Raw genomic sequence first — 22,508 nt, 5'->3', positions numbered from 1 at the left:
TTTGGACGCAATTGGGGTCAAGTGACTTGCCGAGGGTCACATAACTAGTAAGCATCTGAAGCTGGATTTGAAGTCAGGTTCCTGACTCCAGGGCTGGTGCTCTGCCACCTAGCTGTCCTGGTATCATTTATTCTTGATAAAATATGTAGGTTGTTTGTAATCACTGCTTCAAATTCTAGATGTTCTTTTTAATGGTCTATTCCAGAATTTTCCCAGGTATCAAAGTCAAGTCTACAATTTGCAGACCTATTCCTATACTACATACCACAATTAAGTTCCAAATGAATTAAATATAAAATGTCACCTCATTAAAATATTGAAGGGAAATTGATCTCTGGAGGCATCTTTTATAATTATAACTAGAGGGAAAAAGCTTAACCAAAAAAGGGAAAGAGGAGATCACAAAGAATATGAAGGACAAATTCAATGACATGAAGTTGGAAAGTTTGTGAACAAATAAAATCAGAGGAGTTAGGATAAGAGGAGAGGCCACAAATTGGTCAATCAACCCCACAAAACTTTGTATAAAATATATTTTTTAGGAGTCTAATATCCAAAATTTAGGGAGTTTGCTCAATTATTTAAGACCAAGAGCCATTCACCACGGATAAGTGGTCAATGATATGAACAAATAACATTGCTCCATATCATTCATAACAAGATAAATGCAAATTAAAGCAATTCTTTGTAATAAGGAAAAGAGAAAATTAAAAACCAGATAAAGAAAATTGGTAAAGACAACTTAAAATAAGCCAATGTTGACAGGACTGTAGGAAGACAGGCTGTGTCTTCAATATACTGTGAATTAATATAGTCATTCTGAAAGAAGCTTGGAATTATGCTAAGAAATGGACTAAAATATGCATCTCCTCTGGATGGTATGTATGTATGTATGTATGTATGTTGTTGGGGGATGTCAAAGGTATAATGGTCTCCTATATGCCAAAATGTTCATAGCACTTTGTGGGAATATTGTAAAGGAATTCCTCCTATTGTAAAGGAATTTGGTATAAAACTGGTTTGGAGCAGCATCTTCACAGATTCACAGAATTTCTGAGCTGGAAAGGCCTCTATAACTTCCTAGTCCAACCTATAACTGAAAAGGAACCCCAGCTATAACATACCTGACAAATGGGTGTCTGATCTCTGCTTGAAGACCTTCAAGGAAGAGGAATTTACTACCTCTCAGCCTTTTGTACTTTGAAGGGAATATAGAACTAGAAACAAATCAGGTAACCACTAATAGAGGACTGGTTAAACAAATGATGGTGTGTGAATATGCCATAAGAAATGGACAATGCGACAAATTGGAGAAGCATGGCAAGGCATTTGAATTGATAGAGTGAAGAAGGCAGAGCCAGTCAAGCAATATAGTTAGTGATTCCAACACTGTAATCGGAAAACACAAATAACAAAAACTAAACAGAAAGAACCTCCTCTAGAATTCTGTATAATTATAACTGTGTGGCCCCTAGAGGGGGAAATAATGACATGGTGTATCCTCTTTCATTGGAGAGGTAGGGAGATCAGGGATATAAAATATGGTATATGCTATCAGATGTAATCAGTGTGTTGTTCTTCTGGTCTATTTGTTTCCCCTTAGTCCTTGTTACTAGGTAAAGATTTTTGGGAAGGGGAATGGAAGGGTTGTGTGTGTATACAAACACATACACACACAGGAACGTTTATTAAACACCTACTATGTTCTAGGCACTGTGCTAAGCACTTTACAAATATTTCATTTGATGTTTATGACAATTCTGGGAGGGAGCTGCTATTACTATTCCCATTTTATAGATAAAGTACCTGAAGAAAAGAGAGTAAGCCTAAATTCACACAGCTAGTCAAGTGTTGGAGGCTAGATTTGAATTTTGATCTTCCTGGCTCCAGGCCCAGAACTCTATCCATTATGCCATATACAATTGGAAATATATGTGATATTAAAACAAAGGATGAAAGAAATAACATTTAGAAATGACAGACTCCTAACAAAGCCTAGTAAGATGTAATAGCTTGGTGTCCTACAAGTGTATTTAAAAAAGCTTTAAAATAATTATATGGGTGGCAGGGAGGAAAAAATTGCTTATGTTTATTATTCATGAAGTTATATATCATAGAGAGTTGATAATGACAAAAAAAAAAAAATACCAGCAGTTGAAACACTCAGAAGTTCACGAGATAAAATCGATGGAAAGAATAAGTAATAATACCCAGGCCCTAAATGTCTCTGTACAGATAATTCAAATTTAGGTAATAAGTACAAGGAAATAGAGATCCTGATATAAGGAGGCAAATGTGACCTCGGAAATCACTGAGCATTGGTGGGTTGAAACTTAAACCTGGAATATGGCTCTGGAAGGGTATGATTTGTTCCAAAGAACAGGCTAGGTAAAGAGGAAGAGGTCAGGAAATGTTTATGTTGTGAAGAAATCCAGGAACCAGAAGTGGGAAGCATAGTGGAGAACATTTGGATAAAGTTCAATGGAGAGAGAAACAGAAGTGATTTTTGTCTTTGAACGATGTATCTTCTGTCTCATTTTTTACCTACTCCTTGGTCATTGAATGGGTGTTGCCTTAGACAAACTGAGGCCTGGGAAATGACCTTAATTTAGAAAGGACAAGGTCCACTGTACTCTTGGCCATCCCTTGTTGCCACTGGATTTGAATGACTCTGGGGAGAAAGTGAGACTGATGATTTTACACAGCTTTGCCTCACTTAAATCCAGTTGATTTGCATGTCAGGACATCACCTTTGTGATGTCTTAGGTCCTCAATGAAAAGGGCGAACAAAATGAACATCTTTTCAGTATCCTTATGTCTTGCTCCTTCACATAATCAATGATCTAGTGACACTGGCCTCTGAGCTGTTCTTCTCCCAAGATATTCTGATAAACTAGGTTTTGCATATTTGTTAACTATTCCCATGCCTGGAATCCCCTCCCTGTTCATTTCCATCTCTTGGCTTCCCTAGCATCCTTTAGGTTGAAGCTAAAAGTCTTACCTTCTGCAAGAAGCCTTTCCTCATCCCCTTCAATGCCAGTGCCTTCCTTCTGCTGTTATCTCCAAATCTATCTTGTTTCTACGTAGCATGTTTGCATATTACCTTTCTAATTAGCATGTGAGCTCTTTGATAGGAGGATCTCTTTTTTTCCCTTTCTATATATCCTTGATGCTTAGTCCAGTGCCCAGCATATAGTAGGAGCTTAATAAATGCTTACTGACTTCACCGAAGGATGATGGAGGTTTTTTTAGGAAATTATGGAGGGGAGGAGGAAGGAGGATCAAAAAGGAGATGACTGATGGTTGGAATAGATGAGACAATGATGATTGATGAACAAAAGAAGATGAAGCCATTTCATTCTTCCTTTGCTTTAGATTGTTCTGCCTAAGAGAATAATCTTTGCTCTGGAAATGCCAGGTTGTGATTAGCTAATGGAGTTGATGCTCAAGATTTCAGGAGACAGTAAGAAAGCACCTAGGTGTCTTTGATGAAATCCTTTTACTTGATCCAAATGAATTGCCTCTTCAGGAATTGAAAGAATTCGTAGGTGTAATTGCTGAGCCAGTGATATCTGAGAGATTCTTAAGAATGGAAGAGATACTCTAGGATTGGAAAAGGACCAATGTCTTGATTTTCAGTAAAGGAAAGAGAAAGGAACCTGCCAACTACAGGTGAGTGAACTTAACTTCAATTCCAGAACAAATTCTAGTATAGGTCATTTAAGAGATGGTTAATGATCATATGCAAAAGGAAGGAGTGATGATAAAAAGTCAGAATGGCTTCATTAAGAACAAATCATTCCAGACTAATCCTATTTTGATAGAATTTTTAAGTGGGTAGATCAAAGGAATGCTGTAGGTATAGTTTACCTGATTACCTACATTTTAGCAAAACTTTTAACAAAATTTTTGTGAACTATGGGGAAAGATATGGCTTAGACAATAATACAGTTAGAGGGGTTTAGAACTGGTTGAATGTCAGGATTCAGGAATGAAAAATTAGTTCAGTGTCAGACTGACAGGAGGTCTCCAATGGAGAACCTCCCAGGATCTATACTTGGACCTGTGCTATTTAGCATTGTCATCAATGACTAGGATAAAGATGTGACATACTTACCGGATTTTCAGATGGCACAAAGTTAGAAGGTATGGCTAACCCTCTGGTTAATGGTCAAGATCCAAAAAGATCTTGATATCCTAGCAGGTTTGGGGAAGGCCTGGAGACCACATCGGACTCCTGAGAGCCTTGCGGCAAGTCTAATAAGGAAAAATTGAAAAGAAAAAATGTAAAATTTCACACATGGGTTAAAAAATTTTTTTTTTACAAGTGCAGCATGGGGGAGACCTGGTTAGACAGGAATTTATCTGAAAAAAGATCTGGGGCTTTTAGTAGATCATAAGCTGTGCTAACAGCCAAAAAGGCTAATGGGGTCTTTGGCCACATTTTGGGGGGCAGCTTTTAGGAATGACGAGATGATAATGCCTTTGTACTCTGCCCTGGGCAGACTTCATCTGGATCATTTTGGAGAGTTATGGTAGCCAAAGTTTAAGGACATTAATAAACTAGAGAGTGGCCAGGCCAAGTAGAATGAGTGAATGAATAGAATGAGATCAGGTAGAATGGTGAAGAGCCTTGAGTCTTGGTCATGTGAAGGTTGAAAGAACTGGTAATGTTTATCTTGGAGAAAGGAAGAATGAGGACATTTTATTAACAGCTGTGTCAAAGTTTTCAAAGAACTTTTAAGTGGAAGAGTGATTAAGATTGTGTTTGGCCCTAGAGGGAAAAACCTAGAGTAAATGGGTGATCATTGCAAAGGGACAAATTGAAGCTTGACTTCAGGAAAGGTTTGCTAACTCTCTGATTAGGGTAAATTTTTAATTGTACTTAAATCTCACAGCAGTGTGGTATTGAAAATATTAAAACGTTCACCCCTTTTTCAGTGTTTTTGAGTTGCAGGTTTTTTTTTTAAAATTAATTTTATTTATTTTCAGTGTTTTACAATCACTACCATATACCTTAGATTTTTTTTTCCTCTCCCTCCCCACAGCTTCTCCTTTCCTCCCTGAGATGGCATACAATTTTATATAGTTTGTACATATGCATTCCTATTAAATACATTTTCACTAAAGTCATGCTGTGCAGAAGAATTAAAATGAATGGGAGAAATCATATAACCATCCACAATGTAATACACACACACACACACACACACACACACACACACACACACACACACACACACACACACACACACACACACACAAGATGTGCTACATTTTGCAATTGAATTCCATAGTTCTTTCTCTGGATGTGGAAAGATCATTGGGAATTTTTTAAGTCCTTGCATTGCAATGACGTTCCAAGTCTATCACAAGAAACTTTCTCACACTGTGGTCGTTGCTGTGCACAAAGTTCTCCTGTCTCTGCTCTTTTCCCTCAGCATCAGGTCATATAATGCAGGTTTTTTTTTTAATAAAACATTCGAAACTGTCCCTTGTTTTTCCTCAAAATATCTTCCACAAATTTCCCCTCTCAGAGACAAGACTACTCAGGAAGTGCTCAAGTTATTATTTTGTTGAGTTCCCCAGAAATGGGGGATTACACAGGCCACCTTCAGCCCCCAGATCATGGAATGAAGATTAGACAGTAATCTTATTGATTCAGTTAAAGCAGATTAGAAAACAAATGTGGGATAAGCTTGTAAGAAAGATAGAAATTTGATGGTGTGATAGATAGGGCCTTTGAAAAATGAATACCATAGGAACACTTCACATGGTAGCAGAATTGACTATCTGTTTCACAGATACTTAGCCCAAACTTAAAACTGAAGTGCCTTTGTCAGTACCGATAGTAAGACTGACTTCTCATCGTCAAGTCCTGGTATTGTTTTCAAAGATCTAACAAGGAATTTTTGTATCTGGAACAAGGAGGAGGGTGGGATAGACCAGAGGCTGGTGGTGGAGTTATAGGGGATAGGAAGCACGTCCTGGGCGAAAGCTGCTATTGTCCAGGGTGGGAGGCAGGTTCAGAGGAATTCATTTGAGATGTGATCTCTAGCTGGAGTGGGGGTAGGAAAGGAAGCACTCCTTGGGATGGTGATATTTTCACCCTTTAAATTTTGGTATATGGTTATAGAGCCCTTGTTGTCTTATCCTAGGTAAGGTTCTGATTTCTTCACCCACATTTCATTGCTTCCCTACAGTTTATGAAGTACCTTTAATTGATTATTTCATTTGAATCTCATAACAACTCCATGAGATAGGCAATACAACTACTTTCCTCTTTTTGTAGATGAGGGAAGATGAATAATTTGCTCAAGGTGTCAGTAAGTGGTAGATTTAATGTAGGTTTTCTCACCCCAAAATTAGGGTTCTTTTTACAGCATCATACTAAAAGAATTTTTGTTAGGAGATCACCTTGGAGTTTGGGTACTCATGGTTCATACTTCTAACTACGAATATCTAACAAATGCATTTTAAATTTGGAATTGTGTATCAACATTCTCCCTGTACTTCTTTACAAAACTGAATAATAAGATGGCTTGGCAATTTCATAATTTAGAAATAAATTTAGAAATTCAAAATTTAGAAGGCTAATTGTGAGTGCTAGTTTCTTGACTGTTTATAAAGAGTTCTGCATTTTCCTTCATGGAACAGAGCTTTGAATTTGGAGTCAGAGGACCTGGGTTTATATCCTGGCTTCAGCATTTATCCCCTGTTTTTGTTGTTGGCTCTTCATTTTTGAGGAGGACCAGTGATATTAAAGGTGATGTCTTGACTCTCCAATGAGGTGTAATTGCACAAAGTCATCAACCTCCCTCTCTCTTCCTGAGTCATTGAAGTCCAGGGGCGAGATGAAAGTCAAAATAACTGGTGGTGACCTGGAATACAGTAGATAACCTTGATGTCTTTGATGTCTGAACAAGCTGTAAGCACTCCATAGCACCTGCTTCAGCTCCCTTCGTTGCCTTTGGAACAAATTGTTCTCATCTGCCCATTGTACCAGGGAAAGTCTTCACATGCTTGGGGTAGATATCCTGTAACTCACTGAAAGGTTTGAGGCCTATTATGCTCAGCCTGGTTTACCCAGTCTGTGGAGGCAGTTTTATTCCTGGTATGACCTTGGGCAAGTCATTTTAAGTCTCTAGGTCTGTTTTCTCATTTGTAGGATGAAGGGGGTTGAGTAAAATAAACTCTAAGTTTCCTTCCAGCTTTAAATCTATTCTCTTATTACCTCTAAGGCTTTTCATAAAGAAAAATTTTTATTCTCACTGTGATCTTTAATCCCTCTCTTTGTTTTTGTTCTTAATGACACTGTTCCCCCCTGCTTCATTAGTGAATGTAATGAGTACCAAAGTGTCTAATGTTTGTATGACTTACCAAGAAAGTAATTCAAGGTCATTAATCATTATTTTTGAAAGTACTAATGTTTCTGTGGAAATTTATAGCTGTTTTCCAGTTCTGCTTCTTTTTAACAAATATTTAGTTGTAGTCAATATGATGATGTCAGAATTTGCTAGACCTCCCCAGAGAACCTTCAGACTGCTCCCTGTCACTATCCAGTCAGCTGCAAAGCCCTCCTCCTCCTGGATGGCAGAACATGCCTTCCATCCCTTCTTTACCAACCAGTCCCTCAGCCATCACCAGTCATCTTGATCTATGTCTTGCCGCTGGACTCTGATGATTCTAAAGGAGTGAGGCTGAAGATTTTTACATAGCCCTGCCTCACTTAAATCCAATTCACTCTGAAGTCAAGACATTACACTTGTAATGTCACTGATCCTCTTTGAGAACAAAGATTAAACCACAACAACACTACTGGCCAGCCCAGGTTTGTAGCACTTACAAGTCATTCCCTGCTCTTCTCTCTTCCTCACCCCATATCCAATCAGTTGCCAAGTATTGTCAATTCTTCTAACTCCACATCTCACATTTATCCTCTTTTTCTCCAGTCATATGGCTACTACTATCATATTTAAGGGCCTCATCACCACTGACCAGGGCCATTGCAATAATCTTTCTGTTTCTAACCTCCCTTCCCCCTTTCCAACCCTTCTTCCATGAAACGTCAAAAATCACCTTCCTAAGGCAAAGGCCTGACCTCGTGAGGTCTGACAGTGTCATTTAGGTATTTGAAAATCTTCAGTGACTTCCTCTTGCCTCTAGGATAAAGTACAAATTCTTCAGCCTGGCATTTAAGCCCATTAGCAATGTTCCTCCATCCAAACTTTCCAGGATTGTTTCACATGTTTTTCCTTCACAGACTTTGTTTCAGCCAAATTTAAATACATGCTATTCCCTAAATTCAGAACTTCATCTCCTCCTCTCAGACATCACACACCTTTCTCTGAACCAGGAATGTATTTGCATTTCATCTCTGCTTCTCACAATCCCTTTCTTCCTTTGAGCCTCAATTCAAGTGTCATCTCTTGCAAGAAACCCTCCTTGATACCCCTACTTCCACTGCACCATGTGTTATCTCTTTCTGTAGCTTTCTCTCCCCACTCTCTCTTTCTCCCATTTTCTCTTTCCTTCTTTCTCATTCTCTCTCTCTCTCTCTCCGTCTCTCTGTCTCTCTGTCTTTCTCTCTGTTAGTTTCTCAAAAGAACAGTTGGTTATTTTTTTTGTTTTTTGTATCCGTAGAGCCTTGTACAGAGTAGACAGTTTTAAAGATTTCTTGAGTGCATGAATCAACCTACAGCAAGGATGTTTAAAACCAGAGAAGGGAGCAAGCAGCCCCTGTTCTCGGATCAATAGTTATACCATCCTCATCTGTTATACAGATATAACTGTACTGAATCTCAAGACATTCTCATTGTGCCTGACAAGTGGTCATTCAAGCTTTACTTAAATATTTCCATTGAGGGAGAACTCACTACTTCCTGAGCAGCCCATGTTTCACTGGGGACAGCTGTAATTCTTAGAAATTTTTTACAGATAACTAGTCTAAATTTCCTCAAAACTTCTATCATTCCTCCCAATTCTGCCTTTTGGGACTAAGCAGAAAAATATGTATTCATTTTCCCATATAATAATCCCTCAACTACTTAAAGACTGCTATCCTGCTTCCCTCCTGTCTTTTTCAGGCTCAGTATTCCCAGATTTTTTTGTCAGTCCTCATATGCTGTGATCTTCAGTTTTTTCTTTATTCTGCTTGCCCTCCCCTGGACATTATTCAGTTTACCAATGCCTTTCCCAAAACCTGGGTGATATAGGAGGATCCAGTCTCTCATATATACACATACCCCTAAAAAAGTGGTAGAAGAGAGGCAGAAGAACTGTAACACTAAGCACCCCAACATACACAGGGGGCCCTGCTATCACAGGTTCTTTGATTTGCATTCATAAAAGCAAAGGCAACTTTTGAGGGGTTAACAATCACTTTAATCAAGCACATGTATAATTCCTTTAACCAAGTACATATATCGTTCACCTAGTTCAGGGGAGTCAGCACCCTGAACTTCAAAGAACATACAGAGAATTCAAAGATCAACAGACATGTCTTCCTCTGCCTGACCATAATTCAATAGACAGGTCCAACTCTCTGACTATAGTTACCAGAGAGGGAAGCACAGACATCTGGATTTTCAAAGCCAGGGGGCACCTTAACCCAGACTCCTTTCCAAGGTCCTTGTCTAGTCAAACAAACACTTCCAGTCAATAAGCCCCAAAGTAAAACCTCACCCTCAGAGTATTTATACTTTTTATTTTTTAGAGCCACAGGGCATCCCAACCCTTGGGAACTAGTGCCTCATTAACAAAATGTGTGGATATTCCTACAAATCTTTCCTAATCAAACTCCCAGGCCCATTAATGGGTGGGGAAGATCTTTAATCACAACAATGCAAATATATATATTGTTGGGGTGTAGGGTGTGTTCTGGGAGGACCAGTACTTTGGTGTGATGACTGCTAAGCCCTTTTCAGTGCTCTTTCCACCTTTGGTGTCCACCTGTTCCACTTAACTCTCACCTGTGGCTCTAAGAAACTGCAACATGCACAGTGGCCACACTCCAGTAAACATTTTCTAGCAAACTGGCCAAACTAGGTTGAGGGTAACCAAGAGGCCTCAAATCTATTGGTAGGTTGGGGGGTATCTACCCCAAGCATGTGAAGACTTACTGTGGAGGAATGTGCAGATGAGAACAATTTGTTCCAATAGTCATGAAGGCAAATGAAGCAGGCAATGTGGAGTGCTTAGAGCTTGATTAGACATCAAAGATGCTAAGGTCATCCACTGCATCCTGAGCCATTGCTAGTCATCTTGATGCTGTCATGCCATTGGACTATGATGACTCTGGAGGACAGAGTGAGGCTGGCTACTTCGTATAACTCTGCCTCACTTAAATCCAATTTACGCATGAATCAAAAGACATCACTCATACCATTTCACTATTATGCCTCAAAGTCCTGTGGCGACAGGTAAGTGATAAAGCAGCAAATGTAGATACACTGGGAGCTGTAGTCACAACCCTGCACACATGTCGTTTCTCACGGGAAGCAGCACTGGGACTAGGTGTCTGAGCAGCCTTTTAAGGATCACTCTGCTCACCTCCTGGTGTGAGGAAGGGGGCTAGAAAAGATGCCCTAAACACTGTCTGCTTACCCAATCCTGGCCTGATTATCGCAGCAGGTGGTATGTGGTTGAAACACACAAAAAATGTACAAAATGTACAAAAAATCTGCAAAGATGATTCTACTCACCATTGGCACATGGAACATGTGCACACTAATAGATAACACAAAAATCCAGTAGACCTGAAAGAACTGCTGTTGTTGAAAGAGAACCCAACAGGTATCACATCCGAATAGCAGTCCTGAGTGAAACAATGTTGGCAAATGAAGGCCAGCTTACTGAAGTTGGAGCTGGATGCATATTTTTCTGGAGTGAGAGTAGTGAAGGAGAATGCCATGAAGCTGGTGTGGGTTTTGCAATCAAAACTAATCTAATCAGTAAGCTGGTATGCCTGCTGAAAGGAATGAATGACAGGCTCATTTTAATGCAATTGCAACTCACAGGAAAATGCCATGCCACCATCATCAGTGCCAGTGTTTCCACTATGACAAACCCTGATGAAGTCAAAGAAAAATTTTATGAAGACCTAGAGACTCATCATCAATGTGCCAAAAGAGGACAAGCTTATAATTCTGGGTGACCTTAATGCTAGAGTAGGCTCAGACTACCACACTTGGCAGTGGTCCTAGGGAGGAATGGAATTGGAAACAGCAACAGCAATGGTCATTTATTGCTGAAGACTTGTGCATCACATGACCTTCTCATCACTAACATTGTCTTCTGTTTATCTAAATGCAACAAAATTTCATGGATGCACCCTCACAACAAATATTGGTATCTAATAGGCTATGTGACTGTAAGGAAAAGAGAGATAAGAAGTGAGAGTGACAAAGGCAATGTATGGTTCAGAGTGCTGGACTGGTCATAGACTTATGGTGTTCCAAGCTAAATATTTGCGTTTATCAAAAGTGTCATCCCCCAAGGCAAAATGACTACCAGAAGAATTAATGTCAAATTAATGTTAAATTAGAGTTCTTCTCTGAGTGTGAACAGTTTGTTGCTAACTTGGAGGGAAAGTTGAGCCAACATACAGTTGGCAACAGTGGAGCAGAAAAGGAGTGGGCAGTTTTCAGAGATTTACTGCACTGCATTTGCTCATCTAGGTCAGAACACTTGCAAACACCAAGACTGGTTTGATGAAAATGATGGGGAAATTCAGAAGCTACTAAATGAAAAACAAGAACTCCACAGGATTTACCAGCAGGATAGTTCATCCACCTCTAAGAAGGTAGTATTTAATTCCATCAAAAGCAAAGTACAAGCAAAGCTTAGAGAGATGTAGGATTCTGGCTCAGGAAGAAGGCAGATGAAATTCAGTTTTATGCTGATAGCAGCAATCTAAAGCGCTTTTATGATTCTCTAAAAGCTATTTATGGGCCAAAAACCTATGGCATATCACAATTATTCAGTGCTGATGGAACCACATTGATTAGTGATAAGGATATGATCCTAGAGAGATGGGCTGAACACTTCCATAGTGTTCTCAACAAACCATCATCAATTAATGCTGAGGCCATTGACTGTTTACCTCAGGTTGAAGTCAATCCCCCCTTAGCTGAACTTCCATCTGAAGAAGAAGTTTTGAGTGCCACTAGGCTCCTTTCATGTGGCAAAGCACCTGGTGCTGATTCTATTCCAGCTGAGATTTACAAGGGGGGACCATTGCTCACACAAAAGCTGACCGAAATTTTCCAGGTTATATGGCAAGAGGACGTTATCCCCCAAGAGTTCAAGGATGCCTTCACTGTCCATCTCTATAAGGGTAAAGGTAATAGATTGTCCTGCGACAATCACAGGGGGTTCTCTCTCTAAGTCATTACTGGCAAAATTCTTGCTAGAGTCCTCTTTAATAGACTGATCCTTCACCTGGAAGATAGGCATATACCTGAGAGCCAGTGTGGCTTCAGAAAGGGCCAAGGAACAGTCAGTATGGTGTTTGCTGCCTGACAATTCCAGGAGAAATGCCAGGAGAAGAACACTGGTCTGTACACAATGTTTATAGATCTGACCAAGGCCTTTGACACTGTTAGTCATGAGGGCTTATGGAAAATTATATCAAACTTTGGTTGCCCAGAGAAGTTCATCAATTTTGTATGTCAATTTCATGATGGCATGTTTACCTGGGTTCTGGATAATAGATAATGCTCTTGTACTTTCCCAGTCACCAATGGAGTGAAACAGGTCTGTGTGCTTGCTCCCATGCTTTTTAGCATGATATTTTCAGCCATGTTGTCAAATGCTTTCAATGAGAATGGACACAGCATCAAGGTCAATTACCATAGCGATGATAAGTTCTTCAATTTCAAAAGGCTACAAGCCAAGACCAAAGTGGAGGGAATGTTGGTGCATGATTTTCTGTTTGCAGATGATTGTGCACTCAATGCAGCCTCTGAAGCTGAGATGTAGCAAAGTATGGATCAATTCTCTGCTACCTGTGTTAATTTTGGCCTAATAATTCATACCAAGAAAACACAAGCATTCCATCAACCACCACCATACCATCCATATGTGGAACCATCAGTTACAACAAATGGAGAAGTTTTGAATGCTGTGAATAAGTTCATTTACCTTGGTGTAGTGTACTTTCTAGGAATGTACACATTGACAATGAGGTTGATGCACTCATTGCCAGAGCTAGCTCAGTGTTTGGGAGGCTCTGAAGAAAAATTTGGGAGAGAAGAGGTGTTAGACTGACCACCAAACGGAAGATCTACAGAGCCATTGTGCTGACTTCATCGTTATATGCTTGTGAAACATGGACAGTCTACCAGCGCCATGCCAGGACACTGAACTGTCTTAGGAAGATTCTGAGGATCACCTGTCAGGATAAGGTACCAGACACTGAAGTCCTTGTTCGAACTGAACTGCCAAGCATTCTAACCATGCTTCAGAGAGCATAACTTCGATGGGCTGGCCACATTGTTCGAATGCAAAATATATACTTGCCAACATGACTATTTTATGGAGAACTTGCGTGGGACAGGTGATCACATGGTGGTCAGAAGAAGTGATACAAGGACACTCTCAAGGTCTCTCTCAAGGACTTTGGATTTGACTGTGCAACATGGGAGACACTAGCATAGGACCACTCAGCATGGCATACCCACATCAGAAAGGGTTCTGTGCTCTTTGAGCAAAGCAGAATTGAGGCAGCACAAAGGAAACATAGGATGTGCAAATTTGGGGTATTCACCCCAAATATTCACATGGATTATCTGTGCCCAACACAGACAGACCTTCTCATATGGTAGATTGAGAGCTCATATTGGTCTGATCAGCCATAGTCAGACACGCTGAAATTTCACTTTATCATGGTGATGTCATTTTGGTCCTCGTCGAAAACAAAGAACAACAAGCAACCAACCAACATATTCTGTTTCTAGTTAAAGAAACTCTTGTTTCTGTACTTTATTCCTGGTAAAGACCCTTCGTTGATAAAGGCAAGATTCAATCAGAGATACTTGATTATACTAAAACAAAAACAGCAAAAGATCCTATTTTGCTTGCCCTTATGAGAACAAAGTCATGGAAAGAGGAAATGAAGGATCCTGTACCAGGATCAACAGTTAGACTGGTATGGTTAGATTGTGGAGTGTGTGTTTGTTCAGTCATTTCAGTTGTGTCTAGCTCTTTGCCAAGAAAACCCCAAATGGTGTCACAAAGATATTGAAATATTTTGACATTTCCTTCTCCAGCTTATTTGACAGATGATGAAACTGAGGCAAACAAGGTTAAGTGACTTGCTCAGGGGGTCACACAGCTAGTTTCTGAGGCCATATTTGAACTCAGGAAGGTAAGTGTAGGAATGGCATTCAATTCACTGCACCTCCTAGTTGCCCGAGTTGAGTGTGTAGAACGTAGGAAAGTATAAGAAGACTGGAAAGGGAGGTAGGGGCCAGGACATTTCCTTGTTGTTCAGTCATTTCAACTGTGTCCAAATCTTCATGATCCCATTTGGAGTTTTCTTGGCAAAGATATTGGTATGCTTTGCCATTTCCGTCTCTAGCTCATTTTGCAGATGAATAACTGAGGCAAACAGGGTTAAATGACTTGCCCTGGGTCACAAAGCTAGTAAGTATCTGAGACTAGATCTGAACTTAGGTACAAACCCAGGTCCAAGACACAAAGAGTTTTAAATGGCCAACAAAGTTCTTTATATTAGATCTTGGAAATAACAAGAAGTCACTGGGTTTTTTGACTATGTGATGTGGGTGGGGTGGGAAAAAGGATGAAAGGAGAACAGTTAGATATTTATATTTTAGGAAAATCATTTTGACAGCTCTGTGGAGGATGTATTGGAGTGGAGAGAGGCTTGGGTCAAGGAGATCATTGAGAATGTTAGTCCAGGTGAGAGGTGACCAGGGCCTGAAGTAGGGTGTGAGGGAGAGAAACGAGACTTTTAAGAGGGATGTTGTGAAGGTAGAAAAGATAAGCCTTGGCAATGGTTTGGGTATGTGAGGTACCATAATAGATGTAGGGGATACAAAGAGGTCTTGGCATCATAAATTCAGTGCTGGAAGTGATTATAGATATCTGTTAGTCCCTTATTTTACAGAGGAGGAAACTGAGGCTGAGAGAGGGGAAGTACCTTTTGCAGAGTCAAATAACTAAGAGTGTTTCCAAGGTTTTCCTGTGCTCTATCCACTGCACCACTCTTCCTCTCAACATCTTGAATGTTTTATAGATTTGCTGACCTATCTCCTATTATTCCAATTTTAGAATATGTTGCTGCTACAATGGACACTAAATAGAGGTGGGGAAGTACAGGAAGGGAGTTAAGTAACTTTCTCAAAGTCATGGGTGATAGAACTGGGAATCAAACCTAGGACATCTGATTCCATATCTAATATTTCCTCTGTGTCATGCTGCTTCTAGGAAACATGGAGGTCAAGATCAAGCAATAAACATTTATTCAACACCTACTCTGTACCAGGCACTGTGCTACATACTGGGTTTGCAAAAAAAGAGGAAAAAGATAGTCCCTGCCCTCAATGAGTTTATAATCTAACAGAAGATGAAACAGTCCCTATTTTCAGGAGAGTAAGAAGCTTTTGTTCTTCTGGGGTAGACTTAGGGCAGAGATCCAACTTGTACACATGGAAATGAAAGGTAATTTGAAGTTGAGGAAAATGTTAACAGCTGGCATGTGTTAAAGGGTGGTACTGATTGAAAACGTTACCAAGAAGTCAAGGGGAACCTTGAAGGGAGATAAGGATTCTTAAGAGGAGCCACAAGGAGGCAAGGAGTGTGTTCCAGGAAAAGAGGATAGGTTGTGCAAATACATGTAGGCAAGAGAAGGAATGTTGGGTATGGGGAACAGTCCAGTTTGACTGAAACATAGGGGTTACCAACAAGAATAATGTGAAATCTGACTGGAAACTTAAGATGGTGTCTTACTAGGGAAGGCTTTCAATGCTAAGCTGAGGGGTTGTGTTATTTTATCTTAGAGGCAAAGAACCAATGAAGGCTTTGGAGCAGGGGGTGATATGGTTGGACCTATGTTTTAGGAAGGTGATTTTTGGTAGCTGTGTGTGTGTGTGTGTGTGTGTGTATATGTATGGATGGATTGGGGAGGGAAGAGATTGGAAGTGGGTTAAGTACAGTTGTATGGGGGGTAGGGTAGTATGGTCAGTGGGCAGGCAGTTAGGAGCCTATTACAATAGTCCAGGCAACAGATGATGAGAGACTGAACCAGGTGGTAACTATGAAAATAGACAGTAATGACAATAATTACATCAGTAGTTGGCACTCACATAGCAATTTAAAGTTTGGAAAATGCAATAAAAATATTTCATGTTATCCTCATGACAATTTTAAGTAGGTGATATTGTCTCTATTTTGCAGGTGAGGAAACTGAGGCAGACAGAGAAGTTAAGTGACTTACTCTGAATCACCCCAGCTAGTAAGTGCCAATGGCAGCTGATGGCTTTGGATCTGGACTCAGGAAGAGCCAAGTTCAAATGTGACCTCAGACACTTACTTAGCTATGTAACCCTGACAGTCAACTTACCTCTGTTTGCCCCAGTTGCCTCAATTATTGTGAGAATCAAAAGAGATAATACTTGTAAAAGCATTTGGCATAGTGCCTGGCCTCAAGTGTGGCTCTGACTAAATCCAAACTTCACCAAACAAATCTCCTTAATAAAAGGATATGTTCTGTAAAACTTAGACTCAGTCAAAAGGCCACACCCAAGGACCTAGAAGGTCACATGTGACCTCGAGGCCACAGGTTCCCCATTCCTGTGCTTGCTCCCTTCACTTCCCATGAGGGTGGATGTAAAGTTAGGTCTTTCAATTCCAGGTCCAGTCTATCCACTGTACCATCTTGCTCCCAAGGGGATGAATGGTCAGAAATGATGTGGAGGTGGAATTGATAACTTAGTACACAATTATATGCAGTGGGTGAGCAGAAAGGAAGATGTGAGAATGATTAAGCTACTGAAGTTGCGAGACTGAGAAAATAGTTCCCATAAAAGAAATAGGGAAGTTTTGGTGGAGGGTCTAGTTTAGGGGCAAAGCTGAGTTGTTTTGGACATCCTAAGTCAAATTCTTCTTTATACAAAGGCAATGATTCCCTTTAATTTTTATCCATCAATTTGAATTTGTTCCTCTCTCCCATTTCCGCCTGCCTCCAATCCCAGAGCTGGATGCTTCTTTAACGTGGCAGCCCTTTCAGTATTAGAGCTTTGGCTCTGCTCACTTACCTGGTATTGCTTGGTCTGACTGCTGCCACCCCTGACCATGACACACATCAGTAAGTTTTTGGGAAGGCATAGAGCCCTGCATGTGTAAGCACTTAATAAATGCTGGTTGAATTTTTTAATAGCATCGAAAACATTTAAACACAATTGAAAGTATATGATTGTAGCAAGAAATGGACCAGAAGTCTTTTTGTGTCACAGACCCCTTTAGTAGTCTGGGGAAGCCTATGGACCTCTTCTCAGTATCATATTTTTAAATGCATAGCATAAAATATGGAGTATAAAGGAAACCAATTATATTGAAATACAGCTATCATATTATTAAAAAAAAGAATCGACAAGTCCCGTGTGAAGTATGGGACCAGATGATCTCCAAGGTAGCTTTTACTGCTAGTATTTTATAAAAATTACAAAAATTTTTCACTTTTTAAAAGTATGATTTAAGTAATCCTGGTTACAAAAATATCCTACAGCTTAGGAAAGATTTAGTTTGTATTAGTGGAGAACTCTTAGTATTGTTGTGTAAAGGTTTATTTTTTTAATAGCTTGATGGTTTTGAGTGAATATTGGCTATTCAGAATTAAGATTAATCCTCCCAGTGCCATGTGAAACAGAAGAAAGAATGCTGAGTCTGGACCAAGTTTCAAATCCCATCTGTGTTTCTACCTGTGTGATCTGTGCGCAATTCACTTAGCTTCTCTGGGCTCCAGTTTCTAATCCATAAAAGTGAGGCATCTAGAATAGATGACCTCTAAGGGCTCTCTGTAAATTACAATCCCAGTGAACCATTTACAAAGCTAACTTTCAAATAAGTGTTCAGTATAGAGTATTTAGGACCTCTAGTTATAAGCCAGATAAAAATGCAAAGTGGAATTCATGTGTATTCCTTCTTTAAAATTTCAGCAGATAATCATTTTTTTTTTTTGTGGGCGAAAGTGAGGCAATCGGGGTTAAGTGACTTGCCCAAGGTCACACAGCTACTAAATGTCAAGTGTTTGAGGTCACATTTGAACTCAGGTCCTCCTGACTCCAGGACCAGTGCTCTATTCACTGGGCCACCAAACTGCCCCTAGATAATCTATTTTAACATGCTTTTCATTCTATTAGTTTATTTTGTATTGAATTCACGTCACATTTTTATTTAAGAGCCTTGATCTGTCCTGTACAATTGTTTTTAAAGCGTTAGGTTCCGTTCTCTGTGGGAGAAGCAGCAGAACCAGGTGGTGTAGATACAGCAGAAGCTTCCTTCCTTTGCTCCTTCTAGCTTGGTTTACTTCTTCCTACTTGGGTCCTGCCCTGCCTGTCTCTCTAGCATACTCCTGACAGAAAGGTGACGGTCTAGGAGTGCACAATGAGCCATATAGATTTTTGAACATGGCTAATGCAAGACTTTGTTTTGCTTGACTTGGCATATATTGTTAAAAGGGTTTTGCTTTTCTTTTTTCTTTTAATTGAAGAGGTGGTAGAAGGGAGAAAAATAGATTTTTTTTTTGTTAAATGAAAAAATTAATTTTAAAAAAGCATCCTGAGTTCCTTGACAGCAGGGATGATCTTACTTTTCCCTTTGTCTCGCTTGTTTAGTACGATGCTTTTACAAAGTAATCTCCTAATAAGTGCTTTTTTCATTCATTCCTCAGTAGATACAGTCACTGGTACTGGGATGTTCATTGCTCCGGCACTTACAGGTTGTTTTGTCTATCACAGCCGCATCTCAGGATTCCAGGCTAATGAAGTATGTAAAGTGAAGAAATATAAACAGGACTTCATTGATGATAGAATCAGAGATGTGTTGAGGCCAAGCTATAGAATGGCATAGCTTTGGCTGGATATTCATCACAGATGTTGGCAAGATGGATTAATGGGCATCACCTTTTTTGGGGGCATAAGAATTCTCAAAGAGGAGGGGCATGACCATTTCCTGGGCAGGAACATGACAAAATGAGATATATAGTGATGGCTTTTGCTGAAGTTATGCTAAAGTGAATGAAATCCTGCAGTGGAACAAGGAAGGAAAGTGACCCAAGGTAAATGAGGACAATGAGCTATTGGGCATTATTGCCTACACGCAGATGTACTTTTTAAAAATCATTTAAAAAATTTATCATTTTATTTTTCCCCAGTTATGTGTAAAAACAATTTTTAACATTCATTTTTAAAACTTTAAGTTCCAAATTCTCTCCCTTCCTCCCTCCCCACTCTCATCCCCCCATTGAGAAGACAGGTATTCTGATATAGGTTATACATGTGTAGTCGTGCAAAACCTTCACAATAGTCATGTTGTGAAAGAAAACAGACAAAAAATCTCAAGAAAAATAAGGTAAAAAAATTATGCTTGAGTCTGTATTCAGACACCATCAATTCTTTCTCTTTGGATGGATAGCATTTTTCATCAATCCTTCAGAGGTATCATGGATGGTTGTATTGCTGAGAATAGCTAAGTCATTCATAACTGATCATCTTACAATATTACTGTTACTTTGTGCACAGTACATTTCTCTTTGCATCTACCCATGCAAGTCTTTCCAGTTTTTTCAGTTTTTTTCTGCTTGTCATTTCTTACGGTATGATAACATTCCATCATAATCGCATACCAAAACCTGTACAGCCATTTCCCAATTGATGAGCATACCCTCAGTCTCTAATTCTTTGCCCTCAGCAATGAGCTGCTATAACTACTTTTGTATATATAGTTCATTTCCTTTTTGTTTTTTTAAATCTCTTTTGGGATACAGACCAAGTGGTTGTGCTGCTAGGTCAAAGAGTATGCATGATTTTATAGCCCTTCGGGCATAGTACCAAATTGGTCTACAGAATAGTTGAATCAGTTCACAATGCATTAACATACATACTCTTGATCAATTATTAAGCACCTACTATGTTCCAGGCAGTGTGCTAAATACTTTACAATATTTCATTTGATGCTTCTGACAGTGGTAGGTGGGGAAGTGCTATTATTATTCCCATTTTACGGATGAAGCACCTGAGGAAAAGAGGGTAAGCCCAGGTTCACACAGCTAGTAAGTGTTGGAGGCCAGATTTGAAATCAGATCTTCCTGATTCCAGGCCCAGCGTTCTATCCACTGTGCCACATATAATTGGATATATGTGATCTAAAAACAAAAGGCAGCAATAATGAGAAGAAATAACTTGCAGGAACGACAGACTCTTAACAAAACCTGATAAGATGTAATATTCTGATGCCCTACAAATGTATTTAAAAGGGCTATAAAAGAATAACACCGGTGGCAAGGAAGAGAGAATTTATGTTTATTATTCATGAAATCATAGAGAATAGCTATTATGAAGGAAAAATACTAGCATTTTAAATGCTCAGCAGTTCACAAGAGACTGATGCTACATCCCCATCCAGGAAAGAGTAAGGAACGTAACCCAGGCCTTAAATGTGTCTGTGTATATGCTTCCAATTTAGGTAATGAGTATGAGGAACTAGAGATCCCAATATAAGGAGGCAAATTTGACTTCACAGGTTTCAGTGAATCTTGATGGGTTGAAATTTGCACCTGAAATATGGCTCTGGATGGGTATAACTTGTTCCAAAGAAATAGTCTAGGTAAAGAGAAAGAAGCCAGGAAATGTTTATGATGTGAAGAAATTTGGAACCAGAAGTGGAAAGCATAGTGGAGAACATTTGAATAAGATCGAATGGAGAGAGAAACGGAAGTGATTTTGTCTTTGGATTATGCTATGTAGACCATTTTCTGTCTCCTTCTGGTATCCTGATAACCCTGAAGACTCCATTTATTTCATCTCAGACACAATCACTGGACATTCACAAGCAGCACTGGCTATAGGAAGTCTAGTTTTTCTAGAACGGAAGGAGCATGAAAGGGAACATAGGAGACAGGAGCAAAATTATGAAGGACTTTAAATTCCAAACTAAGAAGTTTATATATTATCCTAGGAGCAAATGGAAGTTCTTGAGTGATGTGATCCTACTCATCTTTGGAAGATCATTTTGGTAGCTGTTTGGAGGATGGGACAGAGTGGGCAGAGACTGAAAATAGGGAGAATGGTTATTGCAGTAGTCCAGGTTAGGTATGAGAAGTGTTTGAATTCACGTAGGGGTCCACATGAATGGAGAGGAGACAGATGCAATATATGTTGTGGGAGTATAATCAATCCAATTTAGCAACTGATTACATATGTCAGTGAGGGAGAGTGTCAAGTCAAGGATGACTCCACAAAGTTGTGAACCTGAATGTCTTGGAAGGACAGAAGTACCCTGGATAGAACATTAGGCAAATTGGGAAGGAGGGTAGATTTGGGGGAAGAAAATTTGGCATTCCTCTACCACCTTTGCCTGCTTTTTGGCAGGGGGAAGCCTGACTTGGTTTGGTACCTTTTAAAATTGATCCTTTTTGTTTTCTAAACTTCTTTCTTGACATGCTCTATCCACACAGGACAACTACTACCTTACACAGGCTTTGAATGTACTTATGTAGATACATGGAAGTAAATTAACCATTCTCTGATTCAATTAACAACCCTCTTTTTCCTGCTGAACAAATGAAAGCTCAAAGAAAGTTGTAGTTGGTGGTATGCTGTTATGGACTGGGATTCCTTTTATATCCACTCTCCTGTTTTTTTCATTAGTGGAAGAAAGTGTTTACTTTCCTTTTATAGGGGAAGAGAATCTCTTTGCCTTTTTAGCTTCTGTTAGCAGATGTGTTCTGTTTGCTAAGCCTCACATTCAGTGGGTTTAGCAGTCCCCAAAGAAACCACTCTTAAAGCTCAGTCCCGGGACTTCGAAGTAACTTTGGTTGCTCAGGATCTGTTAGCTCTGACAGTTACCACAAGATGATCAAGTAGTTTCTGTTTCAGCTGATGGTTTGAGCAAGTAGAGTAGTAAGTTTCATAACCATTCAGAGATGCCTTGGTGAGTGTGGCTTGTAGAAGTGGGGGTGGAGAACTTTGGGGTTGGAAAGGCCCCATCTGGGGGTGGTTGTGAATCTGACTGTGGTATTTACTAGAAGGCTCATAGTTTCTTTACTCATTACCTTTGGGGACATAGTCTGCGTAGCTACTTTTGACTTACTGGAGTGAGTGGGTAGCCCCTGCAAGATGATGGCTGCACCTTGTAGTCTTGGTGGCTTGTGGAATACCTTTGATTAATAGAGATGACTGCCCAGAAGGTCCGCTCTTCTGATTTGTGAGTACCTGGCTAGGGCTACCTTTCCATGAGATATTCAGGCCATGATCTTCACTGGTCAC

At 39.7% G+C, this 22,508-nt stretch overlaps 1 protein-coding gene across 5 annotated transcripts in view; it reads left to right on the top strand.

The window, feature by feature from the left end:
* ACOXL (acyl-CoA oxidase like) overlaps window positions 1–22,508 on the top strand; it is a 572,636-nt gene that overhangs the window by 15,537 nt on the left and 534,591 nt on the right. Inside the window, exon 1 of one of the 5 annotated variants that reach the window (XM_072636298.1) lies at window positions 2,525–3,672. The exons of 3 other annotated variants lie outside the window; for them this stretch is intronic. Coding sequence is in view for 1 of the 2 variants with exons in the window: in XM_072636287.1 (XP_072492388.1) it covers window positions 22,415–22,446 (32 nt within the window). In the remaining variant the exon portion in view is untranslated. Of the gene's footprint in view, window positions 1–2,524; window positions 3,673–21,898; window positions 22,447–22,508 lie in introns of those variants that run through there. One more of the 5 variants, XM_072636287.1, reaches the window with a different exon arrangement.

This window comes from Notamacropus eugenii, chromosome 1 (genome assembly GCF_028372415.1).
Source record: "Notamacropus eugenii isolate mMacEug1 chromosome 1, mMacEug1.pri_v2, whole genome shotgun sequence".
NCBI classification, from domain to species: Eukaryota; Metazoa; Chordata; class Mammalia; order Diprotodontia; family Macropodidae; genus Notamacropus; species Notamacropus eugenii.
This window is presented reverse-complemented; position numbering and strand designations above follow the sequence as displayed.